The sequence below is a fragment of the Suillus discolor genome, assembly GCF_016758755.1.
Source record: "Suillus discolor strain FC423 chromosome Unknown F5147scaffold_23, whole genome shotgun sequence".
NCBI classification, from domain to species: Eukaryota; Fungi; Basidiomycota; class Agaricomycetes; order Boletales; family Suillaceae; genus Suillus; species Suillus discolor.
In genome coordinates, this window is record NW_024541270.1 from 209338 (window position 1) to 224794 (window position 15457).

The 15457-nt window shown below is 47.3% G+C and overlaps 7 protein-coding genes across 7 annotated transcripts; 1 reads left to right on the forward strand and 6 right to left on the reverse strand.

The window, feature by feature from the left end:
• Positions 1-1161: 1161 nt before the first annotated feature.
• F5147DRAFT_147158 (PIF1-like helicase-domain-containing protein) lies at positions 1162-2486 on the reverse strand. The gene is made up of 6 exons (XM_041428267.1): positions 2324-2486; positions 2253-2264; positions 2077-2197; positions 1695-2015; positions 1223-1641; positions 1162-1164 (listed from the first exon to the last, which is right to left on the reverse strand). The coding sequence occupies exons 1-5, from the start codon at positions 2390-2392 to the stop codon at positions 1385-1387; spliced, it is 780 nt and encodes a 259-aa protein (XP_041293568.1). The 5' UTR covers positions 2393-2486; the 3' UTR covers positions 1162-1164; positions 1223-1384.
• A 425-nt stretch (positions 2487-2911) lies between these two features.
• Positions 2912-3463, reverse strand: F5147DRAFT_691593 (uncharacterized protein). The gene has a single exon (XM_041437147.1). It carries the CDS (start codon positions 3320-3322, stop codon positions 3074-3076), a length of 249 nt encoding a protein of 82 aa, XP_041293569.1. The 5' UTR covers positions 3323-3463; the 3' UTR covers positions 2912-3073.
• Positions 3464-3870: 407 nt separating this feature from the next.
• F5147DRAFT_575732 (PIF1-like helicase-domain-containing protein) lies at positions 3871-6166 on the reverse strand (the record flags this gene model as incomplete). Its single annotated transcript, XM_041431289.1, has 8 exons — positions 3871-4011; positions 4059-4325; positions 4454-4637; positions 4689-4858; positions 5073-5126; positions 5267-5532; positions 5581-5838; positions 6073-6166. 8 exons carry the CDS (start codon positions 6164-6166, stop codon positions 3871-3873), a joined length of 1434 nt encoding a protein of 477 aa, XP_041293570.1.
• A 54-nt stretch (positions 6167-6220) lies between these two features.
• F5147DRAFT_691601 (uncharacterized protein) lies at positions 6221-8377 on the reverse strand. The gene is made up of 9 exons (XM_041437148.1): positions 8202-8377; positions 8107-8147; positions 7932-8055; positions 7771-7871; positions 7710-7715; positions 7525-7646; positions 6619-7465; positions 6493-6563; positions 6221-6439 (listed from the first exon to the last, which is right to left on the reverse strand). The coding sequence occupies exons 1-9, from the start codon at positions 8263-8265 to the stop codon at positions 6376-6378; spliced, it is 1440 nt and encodes a 479-aa protein (XP_041293571.1). The 5' UTR covers positions 8266-8377; the 3' UTR covers positions 6221-6375.
• A 42-nt stretch (positions 8378-8419) lies between these two features.
• On the reverse strand, positions 8420-10305 carry F5147DRAFT_635029 (Las1-like-domain-containing protein). Its single transcript, XM_041432877.1, has 5 exons — positions 10092-10305; positions 9726-10040; positions 9287-9654; positions 8870-9238; positions 8420-8815 (listed from the first exon to the last, which is right to left on the reverse strand). The coding sequence occupies exons 1-5, from the start codon at positions 10203-10205 to the stop codon at positions 8443-8445; spliced, it is 1539 nt and encodes a 512-aa protein (XP_041293572.1). The 5' UTR covers positions 10206-10305; the 3' UTR covers positions 8420-8442.
• A 532-nt stretch (positions 10306-10837) lies between these two features.
• On the forward strand, positions 10838-12406 carry F5147DRAFT_147377 (uncharacterized protein). Its single transcript, XM_041428269.1, has 5 exons — positions 10838-11373; positions 11424-11565; positions 11619-11859; positions 11918-12262; positions 12330-12406. The coding sequence occupies exons 1-4, from the start codon at positions 11241-11243 to the stop codon at positions 12209-12211; spliced, it is 810 nt and encodes a 269-aa protein (XP_041293573.1). The 5' UTR covers positions 10838-11240; the 3' UTR covers positions 12212-12262; positions 12330-12406.
• An 898-nt stretch (positions 12407-13304) lies between these two features.
• Positions 13305-15350, reverse strand: F5147DRAFT_147348 (uncharacterized protein). Its single transcript, XM_041428268.1, has 8 exons — positions 14409-15350; positions 14339-14349; positions 14281-14288; positions 13964-14233; positions 13868-13899; positions 13735-13814; positions 13667-13678; positions 13305-13604 (listed from the first exon to the last, which is right to left on the reverse strand). Exons 1-8 carry the CDS (start codon positions 15269-15271, stop codon positions 13537-13539), a joined length of 1344 nt encoding a protein of 447 aa, XP_041293574.1. The 5' UTR covers positions 15272-15350; the 3' UTR covers positions 13305-13536.
• Positions 15351-15457: the final 107 nt, after the last annotated feature.

The following is a 15457-nucleotide window of genomic DNA, read 5'->3' on the forward strand; positions in this document are numbered from 1 at the left end:
ACATAGGCTCAATCGTTCACCTTGCCCCTTCTCAAATATCCTCTTCAGATCAACCTTTACTCGACTCATAGTTTGGCCCTGAGCCTTGTGAATGGACATTGCCCAGGAAAGTACGAGAGGCACTTGTACTCGTTGTGCTTCGCAGTTGCCTTTCAGGCCCTGGACGTCGAATGGTAAGGGCGCACAGAGAAGGTGGGTCCCGTTTGTGAATTTGACGAGCGGAAATTTGTCGTGCTTTCCAAACGCGTGTTTATTGAGAGCTAATAGGCCTTGGTACTGGGCTTCTGTATTTTCGCCATCAGCCCCCGCATCAATGGTAGGAAGAAAGTCGCCATTTTTGGAACGCAGAGGTTTTGCCTCAAGTTCGGCAATGTCGATAAGGCGCTCAATCGCCTCATGCGTGGTGATGAAGTCAACCACTTTGCCGAGTGAGCCATTGACCAGCCTGCCTTGCAAAAGGTTCTTTGGAGGTATGGTCAGGCTCAGCCAATACAACCATTTCGGGACACTCACTCTAAGTAGCATTACCTGTGCGTCAACCTGAATGTGTAGTGGATTAGGTGACATATTTAGGCATAGAAAAAGTCGCAACAAACCTTTAGAGATATCTCCCGCGGAGCAACTAGTCTTTCTAATAGCCGCTCTGCAGCATCAGCTGATATTCGCTTTCCATACATGTTAAAGCCCCTAGACTCCATGGCGGTGTAAGTCAATATTTCCCCCGGTAATACATCGAGATGTGTTTTATTGCACAACTCCACCTGGCTCTTTAGTGGAAACCTGTGGATGACAACGACTAATGATACACCACGCGGAGAGAGGAAGGCTAGAAACGAACAATTGTGTTGGGCTTATGCCATCGGAGTATTCGACCACACGGCTCAACTTGAAGAACTCTTGAACGTGCCAATCTTCCAATTGCCCTGACCTCGTCGCAGAGAGCATATCAATGAACTCTACATTTCTGTGAGATGTCCGGAAAGCTGTATGGAATCCGAAGTACCTACTACTATCCTTCTGGCGGAAAACTTTTGTCAGCACAACTGGCTCGTCAACGCATCGAGACCAAGATAGCGCATCGAAAGTAAAAGTGGGTGGTATTATTGTTGTGGAATCTTGCTCGGGAACAGGTGGAAGCTGGAAGAAATCACCTGACAGGATAAGCTATTTAACCTGTCAGAAACTAGAGGGTAATATAAGGGCCAGAATAGCAACTATTCACCTGTATACCCCCAAAAGGGCGACGGCTTTCCCGGACAATCTGACCAATCTCTTCCTACCCAATAAGTTAGGCAGATGAAATATGGTGCAGGCATGAAATCATACGAGCTTGTCAAATAAACGGCCGTCCAGCATCGAAACTGCCGGATGTTAGCACAGTTATCTAACACTGTAGGTCAAACGTACTTTCATCGATTATAAGGGCACGAGTGTGTGTCCATCGTTTGATCGCCCTTGAACTTAGAACACCCACCAACTCCTTGACAGATTCCTTGCCCAACCCTATACCTGCCCAGGAATGAATGGTTGAACCACCGATGTTCATGCCTGCTATGCCTGTGGGGGCGGTGATGGCAACCACGCCAGCCTTACATCGCAACAATTCTATTATTGCTCTCAATAGAACTGATTTTCCGGTTCCTGGGAGGTTATACATTCATTCCTTATCTTAGAAAGCGGACATGTAAGCTTACCGGCTGGACCTGTGAAAAATATGTTTTTGCCACTTTCAACGAGTCGAAGAACCCGTCGCTGCTCTTCAGATAGCTCAATTATTGGCGGAGGGGGAGGAAGCGGGGGAATTTCGGCGTCTTGCAAAGGAATGTAAGGTGGAGGAGGTGTAAGTCTGTCACTATTTGGTATCGTCTGTAGCGTATTCGAGGTCGATTCGTACTCTATCCAACGACGACCCGATCGAGGTTCTGGATACCGTCTCGCGGACTCACCAGAAGCCGTATCCATGGACATTAAGGCTGATTGATGGTCTTCAGATTTTATATCCCACGTAACTGTAGCTGTTGAACAGTACAGCATGTTACCACATTTAAAGGACCAGAACTAAGAATATACACCTACTACTAGTAGTTGTTTGCGTCACAGATACACTGACAGATGTGGGTAGACCTGCCAAAAGCCAAGCTTTGGCTTCCTCCAATGTGTCGAACCCCTTGCCGCTAGTACCACTAAGACCGAGGGTCTCAAACAATAATCAAACGACGGGGATTGTGCCGAGTCGGTAAGGGCACACTTACTGCAGTCTGGAACTATTGTGACACGTCAATACTCGACCTAAGTTACATGTTGGCAGCTTCAAGGGACTTACATCGTTGAAATCTGAATAAATTTTTGGGCCTTCACGGCCAATGCGCACGGCATAGTATCGCGCTGGCATGGCCACCAACAGACTGCTCGAGAGTTCGCAGAACGTTTTAGCTGCGAACGAACCAAGCGGGTTACAAGTAATTGGATACGTAAATGAAACGTTGCGTCCAAGTCGTGTTCACTGTTCGGAACGCGTTACGCGCAACTCTATGTCACGTGGTATGAGCATCAGGGATCATGACTTCCCAAAGAGGTGCTTTCAACGTTAACCTGAGGGTCACCTTCTTTCAGAAAAAGTGGATCCAATACGGATCTACCCAAAAGGTGGGCACCATGGCGGGTCCAAGCGCGAATCTCCATTGGTCCATCTTCCTGGTCACGAGTCGCCATTTTTTGGCACTCGTTCCTCGCACTAGAAGGAACAGCAAAGGTTTCCATTCAAGAGTAACGTCGGACGATCGCGTGTATGGAGAAACGGTCCGCGTGGTTGAAATTTGGAATAGTTGACTCAAAAATTGTACCATTAATTAAGCATTAGGTAATGCATTTGATGTGGGTCGACGACCCGCTGAGTCCTCAGGCCTCAGGCCTCAGTCTTCTCTATGACCCATCCATTAAATAAACTATCTAGAACCAGCTGGCATCCAGGCCCTCTCACACACAGATACACAATACCGGATACATCTTGTATCATCGTTCGACGTATACCGCCCCTCAAAAGCTTGTGGGCCAAGGCTGAGGAGGCTGGGGCTTAAATGTGCATTATTGTTTCAAGCTTCCTCGAGGGCGATATATCATGTAGGGACCTGGTTCGTATCGGCAGCGACATTCGTAAATACCATGTCGAATAGCAGACCCGCAGAGAGCCTGATGCCTTTCCCATCCTTTGGGTCGGAGTATTCTTGGACCCAGTTATGCTGTTGATCACTCGAAATTGGCACCCCAAAGGCAAGAGACAATGGAGCAAGATCGGACATTGGCTGCTTTTTCCTGGTACCATATCAAGCCGTCATAATGGGAGAATGTTATCCAAAGAAGATGTTCGAGAGCAGGCTGGGGAAAGAAATATTTGCAAACGCGCACACCGAGAGTGCCAGTGTACGAAGGCCAACGTCCGAAGCAGAGGGTGCCAGCGCTGTGGGGAAATGTGATTCCTTCCACAAAAAAAATACGACGATCCATTTACTACTTGTCATTCTGAAGTGCATGTTCAGCATGACATTGATCACTTGTTAGAAAAAACACCAATCGTATTATCAATGACGTAGACATCAAGTCCAATAGGCTTCCCGGGATTCGTCTCTGTCCATGGCCTCGGACTCGTCATCCACGTACATCTGGTCACTCAGCATTTCACATTCCATATTGTTATGCCACTCCAATACGCGAGGGTGCACCATTACTCTTGCAGCCGCAACAAGGCATGGTTAGTTCAAACATGGCAAAGCAGATTTTGAACGGGAAGCTTACCTATTTGGATGAAAATTCAATACTTCCAAGGTGCTCATGCTAGTAGCACGAGAAAGTGCAACATATGCTGAGGACACGTCATGAACACGCGTCATGAGTCTTCAGGAAAAAATTACCTTGGCCTTTCTCAAAAGTTCGCCCAAGGTCCACTTTCACCCTTTCAAGAGTTTGCCCTTGAGACTTATGGACACTCAGTGCCCAAGCCAATATCAAGGGAACCTAATCTTGTTCATTCGCCGAATTTGAGCGAATGTCAGAGGGCTCACCTGTCGTCTTCTCGCCTCTACACCACCATCTGCATTATCGACGGTAAAGTCGGTTGGCACACACAGTAGTTCTTTGCCACACGTGAATCGGACAACGGGCCATTGCGAGTTGTCGTAGTTGGCAGGGAGCTCGGACTTCGTGGAGGGGCCACCCTTGAGACCCTCTTCCGTGGCAATTGGAGTAGCGGTCTGCATAGCCTCCTCGGAAGTACTAAATCTGATCACTTGCCCCACAGACCCGTTTACCAACTGCCCCTGCACCATGTTCTATGGAGTTGTGTGTTAACTCAAGAACTCGTATTGGAAGCAGCTGACATTACCTTGATCAGCATGACTTGTGCGCCGACCTGCGGTATGTGAGATCAGGACATGCAAACAAAAGAAGCACGACTCACTTTTAGATGGATCACTCGTTGTGCCACAAGCCTTTCCAACAAGCGTCCCATCTGTTCGAGTGAAACAAGATTGTCATTCGAATCGCGTCCAGGTGAGTCAGTTGCCGGGTATTTAATTCCATCGCCAGGCAGTGAAGCAAGCTTTCTTTGGTTTGCTGAATCAACCTCTGAGCGAATAGGGTACCTATGGGAAGTTTTGAGGCTAAAATAACGCAAACATGCGAAAATCCCGTACAGCTGTGTTGGCCCGATGCCATCCTCATACACGACTGGGCGCGAAAGACTGAAAAAAGCTTGAACAGAAGCTTTATCCAACTTTCCAAAACGCATCGCGTTGAGCATGTCGACAAATTCTAAATTTATGTAGGCGAGTGAAGGCGGAATCACAAAGTATCGCTTACTTTGCTCTTTTTGCCGAAAAACTCGTGTTAGCACTATAGGCTGTTTGATGCAACGACTCCAACTTTCCGCCTCAAATGCGAACGTGGATGGTATTTGAATTCCGTCCTTACCACGATCCGGCACTGGAGGAAGTTGGCAGAAGTCTCCCGAAAGTATCAGCTGCAGGTTGCAAACACATCAGAAACCATAAGTTAAGAAGAAAGGGTTCGGATCGTACTTGTATTCCACCAAAAGGTTTGTCTGATCGCCTTACAATGCGAGCAATGGCTTCCTATTGTTCAGAGGCAGTGTCAACAGCATGAGATTATAATGCTTCGGTAGCACCATACCAGTTTATCAAAGAGCTTTCCGTCGATCATGGATACTGTGTAATGACACGATCAGCCTCCTCATAAGACAATAATAAAAAACCGTATGCCGCAAACCTTCATCTATTATGAGAGTTTGAACGCATTGCCACCGTTGCTTGACCCGTTCAAACTTAGGCTGACCAAGAAATTTACCCCCAAGCTTTTTTGCATCTTCTAGACCAAGCCCGATACCCGCCCATGAATGCACGGTAGTTCCGCCAATGTTAACTGATGCTATTCCCGTTGAGGCTGTTATAGCGAGACCTGAGTGGCCCCGCCCACCACGCACTCGAATGATTTCTCGTAAGAGAACAGATTTACCGGTGCCTGGACCGAGTCATCCATGATGCAGGTAGGTCAGCTTGAATTACGCACCCGCAGACCCGGTAAAGAACACATTCTCGCCACGCTCGACCCTTCGAAGCACATTTTTTTGCTCCTCTGAAAGAATGATACTCTCCGATGAAGGTCCAGGTGTTTGTGTCTCGATGGGAGTCCGATCGCGTCCTTCAAAGGTTGGTGGTTGCCTCTCTGCTTTTGCTTCATTGAATCTTGCCACTCTCGGCTTAAAGGTCCATGACACGCTGGGTCCACTAGACGATATAGATTCCATACTCGAAGCTGGTAATATGACTTCCGAGACTTAGCAGCATCACCATTAGTCGTTAAATTACTCACTTGGTCCAGTTAACGCAAGCCACTCCTCAGCCTCAGTATGAGACCGGAAGCTCTTGTGAACGGCACCAGGCCAACGCGAAACCTGTTGTCGTACTATAGGTTTGCATCTATCAGTCATGGTCTACTTTATGCTCACGTTTGCATTGCACTGAAACAGACATTAAGAAAGGGGACGCGTTTCGACTGAACCTAAGAGAAAACTCACCTCAGCCCAGGAGTCATATATTCGTGGTCCTTCGCGACCAACTCTCACAGCGTAATACTTTTTTGCTGCCTTTGGCATTGAATCTTTCATTGTTTCAAGAGCGATCCTTAGTAAGTAGTTCGAACTTGTGGATAGGAGAAGAAGAGGTTGCCCATGTTTGTCGACCCAAATACATGTACATATCGTTAATACAACAAATACAGCTGACTATGGTCTAAGGGTACAACGAGATGCTCTTGAGATACTCAATACATAGCTTGATCAATGGGGATGCGCTGCCATCGTACTTATACAGTTTCCACAAAATTAGCCGGAAATATTCCCTCTTTGCCACCGATCTTTCCGGTCCACCTGATTCAAGTCATGAAATCATCTAACATCGACGTAGAAGTAGAGAAACTCACCAATCATCAGTACTATCACTCTTCTTTGTTACAAGAATTACATCCCCTTTAGAGAAAGAAAGGTCACCAGCCTACATGTGGTCCGGTAAGCAGTTGCTCATCATGATGAGTGAGAAAGAACCATACTTCAACCGCGTTGAAATCGTAGAGTGCTATCGCACGACTGACACCTTCACCAAGAGCAAGAGACGACGCCAATTCTGCTTTAGTTTTTATGTATGGCGGCGCGCGATAGCTCGACCGACTATCTGATTCGAAGAAATTATCGCCCGGCGGTGAGCTGGACGCAAAAGGGTCTGCATAAGCCGCAAAGGAATGCTGATTAGAGGATTGTTTGGCAGATGGTATGCTCATTGAGCGCGAATGAGCACCATTGTTGTCGCTCAAGCCCGAGTGTGCAGAGCTAAATGGTGGCAGAGAGTTGAATGGTGATGCCGGGTCATATTGGTCCTTTACACCTGGTAACGCAGAGACACTGTTAAAAGACCGGTGGTGACTTTGCGAAGGAGGCGCAGGGTTAGACTCGAACTTTGTATGAAAATCAGACCCTGACTGTGGGGCGCGGTCATCCCACGGAGTAGGGCCAACATCAACGTCCGCTCCCCCGTTAGTAAAATACGATCCAGATTCACTTCTCTTTCCCCAGTGCTCCGGGGGAAAATCGACTCCTTTCTTCTTCCTGCTCAAGAAGGAAGGAGTACTGCCTTCACTCTTTGGGCTCGCAAATGCGTAACCAGACTGTTCCCGTGCTCCTTCGTCAACCCACTTCCGAGTTCCTGGCAATCCGGTGCATGATTCGAGTGTCTTCACAAGAGGCGAAGCCCACTCCGGACAAGGGACTGCCCCGCTGAGAAGCATTTTCGCAGAAACATCTTGTTTGTAGGCCAACGTATTTGCATCCTGACGTTCAACGATGACAGAGCCTTCTATGGAAACTCCACCAAATAAGCCTCGTGTTTTCGAATAGCTGTACCTGTATAATTCAAGTCTGAGTTATTGATTGGTATAGTGGATGGCAGAAGGTGAGCGTACATGGCAGCAACCTTGCCGCTTGAATTCACGGATCCGATCGCTTCACCATTCCGCCCGAGAGGGCCCACCGCGACACTCATGTTGCCTCCCAAAGTGAGGTTACCAGCAGACATGAAGGATCTCTAAGCCATAAGAACAAGAATAAGCGTTTAATGAGTACTGAAATGAAATAAATATCGACATACAACAGCCTAGAATGACATGTCAGCGAAGAAACGCAGTGATTCAGGAAACATGCAGACCGACCGAAGTTGAATTAAGGATAATCAAGAAATCCGTCATTTCCGCACCAAGCTGTCCACCAACGCCTATGCCACCTGAGCCTATAGCACTTGGAGCAGACCATGCTAAGCATTAATAAGTCCTGTGAGCGGTACTGGTGCATACGTAATATGCGAAGTGCCCACATCCGTCATCAAGCTTCGCTATGACAATCCCCGTTCCCGCTCTTGCCGAGAAGAGGAAGCCTGCTTTGAAAACAGTGAAGATGGCGAATCCCTTGGCGTTCTCTAACACACTCCGAGGAATGACCTGGTACGTCAATTCAGATTTCACCCCTGTGCTGCTAACAGCTATACTCACACCGTCAAGCCCATTGTTCTTGTTATCCACGAATGAAGAAACTGTGCAAAGTATCAGCGCCACCGTGACCCACAAAGAAGCCGGCAGATGCCCACAAATCTTTGCTGCCTTAGTGCATTCTTTAGGTAGCGTCTGTGGTAGCGGTGTATTGAACTTCATAGTTCCCTACTAAAACAGAGGAGAGAGGTAAGGACTTGGAGCGCCTGTGCTCCAGTGCAACTCCAATATTATCATGCAATGCTGGGAACGGGGAAACTGAGTAATAATACGCAGTGTGGCGTGACTGTGACTCAGACGGGCCGTGTGACGATAGTTATGCAAGGAACATTTAATTGTCTACACTATTGACATTGCATGATTTGAATAGTAAATGCCTATAGGACACGACTTCCAGCCGCTGTGATGGTCCAGCAATCTCCACTCGCCTATATTTGAACCCTGTACCGGTAATAATGTAGTGGGCGCTGAGTCTGGATCATTTGTGCTTTTTTGACATTCACCATCAAGAGACATTAGAGAATGAAGCCGCTCGTTCATCACCGTCAGATCACCCGCATCCCAATGCTGTAATCCATCAAGAAAGGAGTGTAAATGGGCCTTCAATTTACTCACCTGCGGTTGTAGCGGATGCGTGGCAGAGAGAAGCATATCGGACGCTTTCTGCAGTTCCGTGAAACCCGAGCTCACCGCCCCGAGTAAAGCAGCCAACCTGTTGCATACTGTTCGCATCAATGAAATAGCCGAATATCAAATCTCTACTCACACATCGATCTTCTTTGCCCCTTCTGTCTTACCCGGAGCAAGGGTAGAAGCTAGTTGAACAATTACATTCTTTCTGAGGCTCAACTCCCCGTTTTCTTGACCATTATCATATGCCTTGATAACCCACACAGCCCATTTCGCGAGAGCCAGATAATACGACAGGTCATTTTGCGATTCGTCTGCCTCTAACGAAACGATATCCATGTCAAATCCTGTGTTTGGCTGCTCATAAAGAAGATTTTCCACAATCCGAGTGGTTAGAACAGATGGGAAGGTAGGATGATATGTGTGTGTGTGTGCCAACAACGGAGTCCATAACACAAGCGACGAGTGAGGAGGTACAAATTCGTCAGACGGAAGGTTTCTCCTCCTAAGTATTCTAGTCAACGGGAAGCCCTGATTCTGCGAAAACACGTACTTTTGTGAGAGAGATACGAGAGCACCTTTCTCAATCAAGGCATCACAAAGTCTTTCTAGAGCCCACTTTTCTCTAGAATCCTCTTGTTCGACGTCATTGCCATCAATGGTTTCCCACCCGTACGCATCAGCCGCAAAATCTGCAGCTAGCTTGGCTTCCGCGAGCCATCGCTCTATATCCCGCATGATCGCATCGATATCAGGTTGATTTTGTTTGCGGAGGGAGGCATCACGTGTGACAATCTTCAGCAGTGTCTTGTATTGCTTTAAAAGCGGAGTGACCGGTCGTAAAGGTGGCGCCGTACTCGGTCTAAGAGCTGAAGGATTTATAGTGGGTAGAAAGTAATTGTGCAATAACCATGTCAGTGACTGACCGCACCCGCCAAATATGAAGCACGATAAGAATAAGAATTTTGTCCATTTCTCACAGAGAAGCTCACCTCCCGTGCTGCTTCCCTGAGCACTTCAAGGCTGGGAAGGTCTTCGTGCGTGGCTGAATGCCTCAATTCTACTAACCAAGAAGGTAAACCTAGTTGGGCAGCGATAGACGCTATAGATCTCGCATATGCTCCCGCTTGTAAAGGATCCACGAGACCATTTACCATTCGGATGATCGCAGCAGCATAATTCTGCCTTAGACTCAACCAGGAGGGGCTCTGTTGCGTTTCAGAAGTATCAATCAAGCGGGCCGTTAGGATTGATAGAGTGGACTCCAGCGCATGAGGCAATGCAGTCACAGCTCTCCATGCCGACAACTAGACTCTGTCAGACGACCGTCGAGAATATTTGATTCAAATGAAGCTCACTCTGTTGATTGCGAACCGTTTCGCCTCGAGATCGCCCTCATCCATGAAGACCCACGAACAGAGCTGATCAAGCTCATTAATATTTGCCCATGGCACACGTCGTGGCAGTTTCATTTGTCGTGCCGACCTGAAAAATAAAAACTTGTGGACGATTTGTCTTCTGCAGCAGCCCAAAGGAGGCTAAGTGGCGGTGCGAATTTGGCGGGCAGGCGCCAGATCAAATTTATGTAAATGAACCTGCACAATAATAACGTCTAAGACTCTAAGTACGGCGTATCACGAGGCGATGGGTGGATGTTACTGGTGTTTTGCATCAGTAAGTTTTATATTCTACCAGTCATAACTTGAACCTTCCAGCCCCGGGGAGTATTGGATGGCGCTTTCCTTGTCGCAGCACCGGATTATACATCAGTGATTTCGCCCTACAAGCATCTGGTCTATATCCCACTGCTGATTTGCGCGCTGGGTTGGTTGCACTCAGTGAGCGTCCATCAAGTTGCTATGGGATGAGCTGAATACTGCTACAGATTCCAGACGCCCGATGATCAATCGAGATATATAACAACCTATTCCATCAATATTCCATTTTCTCCAACTCCTCGGCATGGGCCGCATGGCTGCTCTCTCCGTTGCGTCGGGTTCCAGCTCAAGCTCGTGACTGCGGAGATTATTCACATTTCCAGCATCCCCGAGCAGGTGTGAAAGTACCAACACGCGCCCTACCCTGTTGTTCGCACAATGCACGTGGTATTGACTTGGCTATAGTGGTCGGCGATAGTCGAGGACCGTGCTATATGGAACGCTGTGTAGGGTGTGCCTCAGGGTCATATGGGTGTTTTTACCGACGTGTTTCAAGGAGGTTCGGCGGTCCGTACAGTAATGCTATCAGGACCCACGTTGGTCATACAACCTGAAACACGTCTACAAACCCGCGATTCGTGTAACCGTGCGGTATCATCAATTCTACATTCACAGTGTCATAACATCTCACAGCACCTTGCGGTTGTCAAAGCGGATCAGAGGAGATGATAGATATGGCGAAGCAGCCCTCACTGCCTCTTCCCCACTGTGGCCCATATAAATTCATGCAATCCTCATATGACCTCCCTCAGTTTGATACTCCTTTCCCCCTCCAGTTCTTGAGAAAATATGAATACCCAAGGAACTCTTGCGGCGGTAACGATTGTGATGTATATCCCCTTTCTGTTTACTTCGTTTAAGGTGGCGTCCAAATGCGGCATATGGCGAGGCCGGTGGACCTCGTTGCTGGTATTCTGCATCAGTAAGTTGTTTGATATTCTAGTCATAGCTTCAACTCTGACATTTCTTTAGTACGAGTATTGGGTGGAGCTTTCCTTGTCGCAGCTGAAAAGATTACGTCTGCGAACAATGGACTATACACCGCGGGTTATATGCTAGAAGTAGTTGGCCTAGCTCCACTGTTGCTTTCCACGCTTAGTCTGTTGCGCTTGATGTGGGCCATCACGTTACTATTTTTCTGGATAGGATGAGCTGATGCCATCATAGATTTGATGGGCCTGATGGCGAACCAACAGATGAATCTATTTTCCACTCTCTTCGAACCTTCAACGCAGCAGGTGTACTCCTAACCGTCATCGGTTTCTTCACTGTATCACGTTCCAGCTCGGGTGCGAGCACCTTACGCAAGTCAGGTTTCATCCTTTTCTCTATCCACTACATTGCCCTTGTCGGCATCTGCATCTTTCTGTGGACCAAAGTGCACCTTATCATGAAGTACCGCAAGAAGGTGAGCTTTCCAGAACACGATTATATATCTGACTAATGTTGTTACGCTTCATTTTCAGTTCCTGAAGGTGATATCCTTCGCACTTCCATTCCTGGCCGTTCGGATGGTGTACGGCGTCCTATCCACGATCACTACGGATACATTTACCAGTTCGACAACCTCATCCAATACTAGCAGCCTGGCAGAATTCGACTTGGTCACGGGCAACTGGGAAATCTTCCTCGTAATGGACATGATCACGGAGTATGCGATTGTGATCTTCTACACTATTTCGGCCTTCGTACTGCCTCTCGACCAAGATTTCAAAGCCCCAGACTTGGTTGAAGACGAGTTTCCCTTGAATGGGCCTTAATGGTGAACATCGAGGCGCCAGCGTATTAGGGTCGTGTCCAATTGCGAAACAGTAAGTCGGTTTCATGAATATGATGGTACCATCCTGATGAAACATCTATTTTTTTATTGCAATCAAGGTGTATCAGGAGTTTATTTATTGTACAAAATCACAAAGAAACATATCATTCACGATTATGGATCAGTATGACTAACGTATTAGAACAAGGTGCGGGTCACCCTCGTGTCTCGTCAATGCAACCATCACTCCACATCTGAAGAGACTTGGACTCATTTCTGGACTTTACGACGCCATGCTTCACTTTTTCACATAATCTCGCCCCATGCAGACCATGTCTTATCGGTCATTACTTCAGCCTTTGTCTCATAGTTTTCAAAGTACATTCCATTGTTACTTTCTCTTCCTTCGCCTTTCATTCTCGTCAGTACACGATATACCATGCATTTCCTCGTACTTCTGTATTAGAATCTACCAGTTCTGATCTCCAAAGTTCCAGGTTGGATATATCTCTATAGTTTCTCTCTCGAACACATCTCCAGCTAAATTGGCTTATACTTCTGGACGACGAGGCGTTCAAAGGTGATACATTAATGTCTAGATCTCATCATTTACGCAAGAGTTGCCTTGCTCGCAACGCCACGTTGATGGTCATAGGAAATCTTCAGAATTTTGAGGCACTGAGGATTGACAGGCGTAGCTTGCGATGCAGAGTCGTTCGAAGTTGTTCCTAATCGATTGTGTATGAGGCTGTAACGATCAAGAGAAACGGCATCAAATGTTTGCTGCTGACTGACAGACGACAACTGGTCACGACACGAAACTCGAACGTTGGGTCAGGTTGTTGGATCCTCTGCAACTTGACCAGCGATCTGAGTCATCCGGAAGTACAGTCCTTGGAAATGATTGAATGAAGTGATTCTGTCACTACTAAACTCTAGTGGCTACACTCGAAGATGTCAGAGTTGCATAGTCAAGCACTTCCCATGCTGCCTCGAAAGGCAGTGGCAGAGTCTGGGAGGCGCTCCGGCTTAATTGAACTCCTGGTATGCCTTTTCTTCTCCCATCCAGCCGAATACCCAGAGCCGAGGCAGGCTGGCTAAGAGTTACTTTGCCAGGGCAAAGCTAGCTGAAGGTTGTTAAGTATGAAAAAGAAGAAGAAAAAAGCGTTCGCTAATGTTTCGTGTATCGATGACGTAAGCGATCGTGATTGGATAATGGGGGTGTGTACAAAGTCCGACCGATTACCCATATAACGAAAGTAACATCGCAAGAAAATAGTATCTATGTGATCGATGTCACAATCAAGAAGTGGTTACAGTATCGACTCAATTGTTCACGAGAGTTCGCATATAAATGGGATGATCATCCTCTACTTTGTAAAGCCAAAAAGGACCTATGATGCGAAAGAGCTTATGAGTATAAGAGTACATGATGGACAGATGCCAAGTTGCATACCGACAGGATCGCCTGCAAAAGTAGAACTTGTGCAGCACCAGATCAAAAGCTAACTAATAGGTACTTACCATGGTCATGATGAGCCCCTGTCCATGTTCCTATCACTCCAAACGCACTGGCGATGCCGCCAATTTGCACCCCTTCGGAGCTGAATATTGTGTATTATAAGCATTTTTGACATCGTAACACCGTACAACTTACCTCCATTGAATACGCGAATTGGCAATAGATGCCTGGAGTAACTCATGCCATTTCGGTTTTGTATCTTGTGGAATCAGTAATAATAACAGGACTCACAAATCGCCATCGTACTACGCCGCCTTCCGACATGGTTACAGAGCCAACGACAGTCGCCTCATTACCCTTTATCCCCCAAGATGATCCAGTGAAATACAGGGTGGGGTAGTGCGTATACGGGGAATCAGGGAAGCGGTCGAGTGTGTAGACTTCAGGTATTGTCTGAGCGTCTATGAGCGTCAGCTTGAGCTCAACAAGGCGCATAGCCTCTTCAAAATGTGGAGTGTCAAAATAGGTGCCATCTCGTTGTCCGTGGCCTCTGTTGCCATACTGCGGAATGTTTGAATATCAGGGTAAGCCTCAAAGAAAATCATTACATTGAATGCTGATGAACATATCAACGAATGTAAGAACTCGGATTACAAATATACTCACCAAACAAATCTCTGGTGGTACGGCGAGACAATTGAGTGTTGGGCGAATAGATGGTAAACAAAAGTCATACCGATAATCCATGAAACAGACATATCTCCTCCAGTGACCTTCAATACCAGCCCAATCACCTGTTGCTAGTGATGTGGTGCCAGGTGCTGAATATGCTCGAGTAGCTTCGAGCCCATAACGCGGCCTTGTGTCCGGCCAATCATTTAGACGGTCAGAAAGGTTCATAGATACAACGTTGATAATCGATTCTATGTGAGTCCAATCCACTTCTCCTACTATGATGTTGAATGGGCCCCAGTCGTTGTCTTGATGGTAATTCCGTAGGTCATAAACCTGACAGCGACTCTTCGTCCGTATTGATTTCAACCTTTCCTTCCCTTCGACGTCGTCGTCATCGTACTCGTCCAATGTCAGTGCGAGGTATGCTCGCAAGCGAGCCAACGATTGGTTACCCTCTTCTGAGAAGAGTAATGGCAAATAGCGAAGCATATTTGTGGATTGCAACACTTCAACAACCCACAATAAATTGGGGGATGGAACGCGTTCATGTCCCCATGTAACGGGGGCTGCGCTTTGCACCACAGAAACAAAGGTTTCGATGGCCTTCAAGAGGTCTTCAAGGGTTGAACTTGTGCGACAGGCGATTAGTTGCGCCTCCATTCGCCGATGTAGCTCCTTCCTCCAGTTGAATTGACTGTCTTCCTGAAATGGGGATGAGATCAGCCGAGGATCATCGAAGGGGAACAGAAGGAATAATTGGCGCCAAAGATATTGATCTGGGCTCCCATAAACCAGGCGGCGGGCTTTCTGGCAGGTCTGCGAGAACGACTCAACATCGCGAGGGTGGCAAAGGGTGAGAGTGTGTTCGGTCAACTCTGGTGGTATCTGGAAAACGCGACTTAGGGTTGTCGGCGTCGCTGCCATCGTCGACACGAATTGGTTACTGATACGATGGTGAAGGGTGATGTAGTACTAGTAGTACCAGTGGGAACGTGTACTTGTCTATATATACGCTTATTTATTGCGTAGTTTCGGCCGTACTAAGCCCAGCTTGCGGATAAGTCACGTAGCCTCGTAGTACCTTACCGACGCTCCTCTGTTACACTGCAA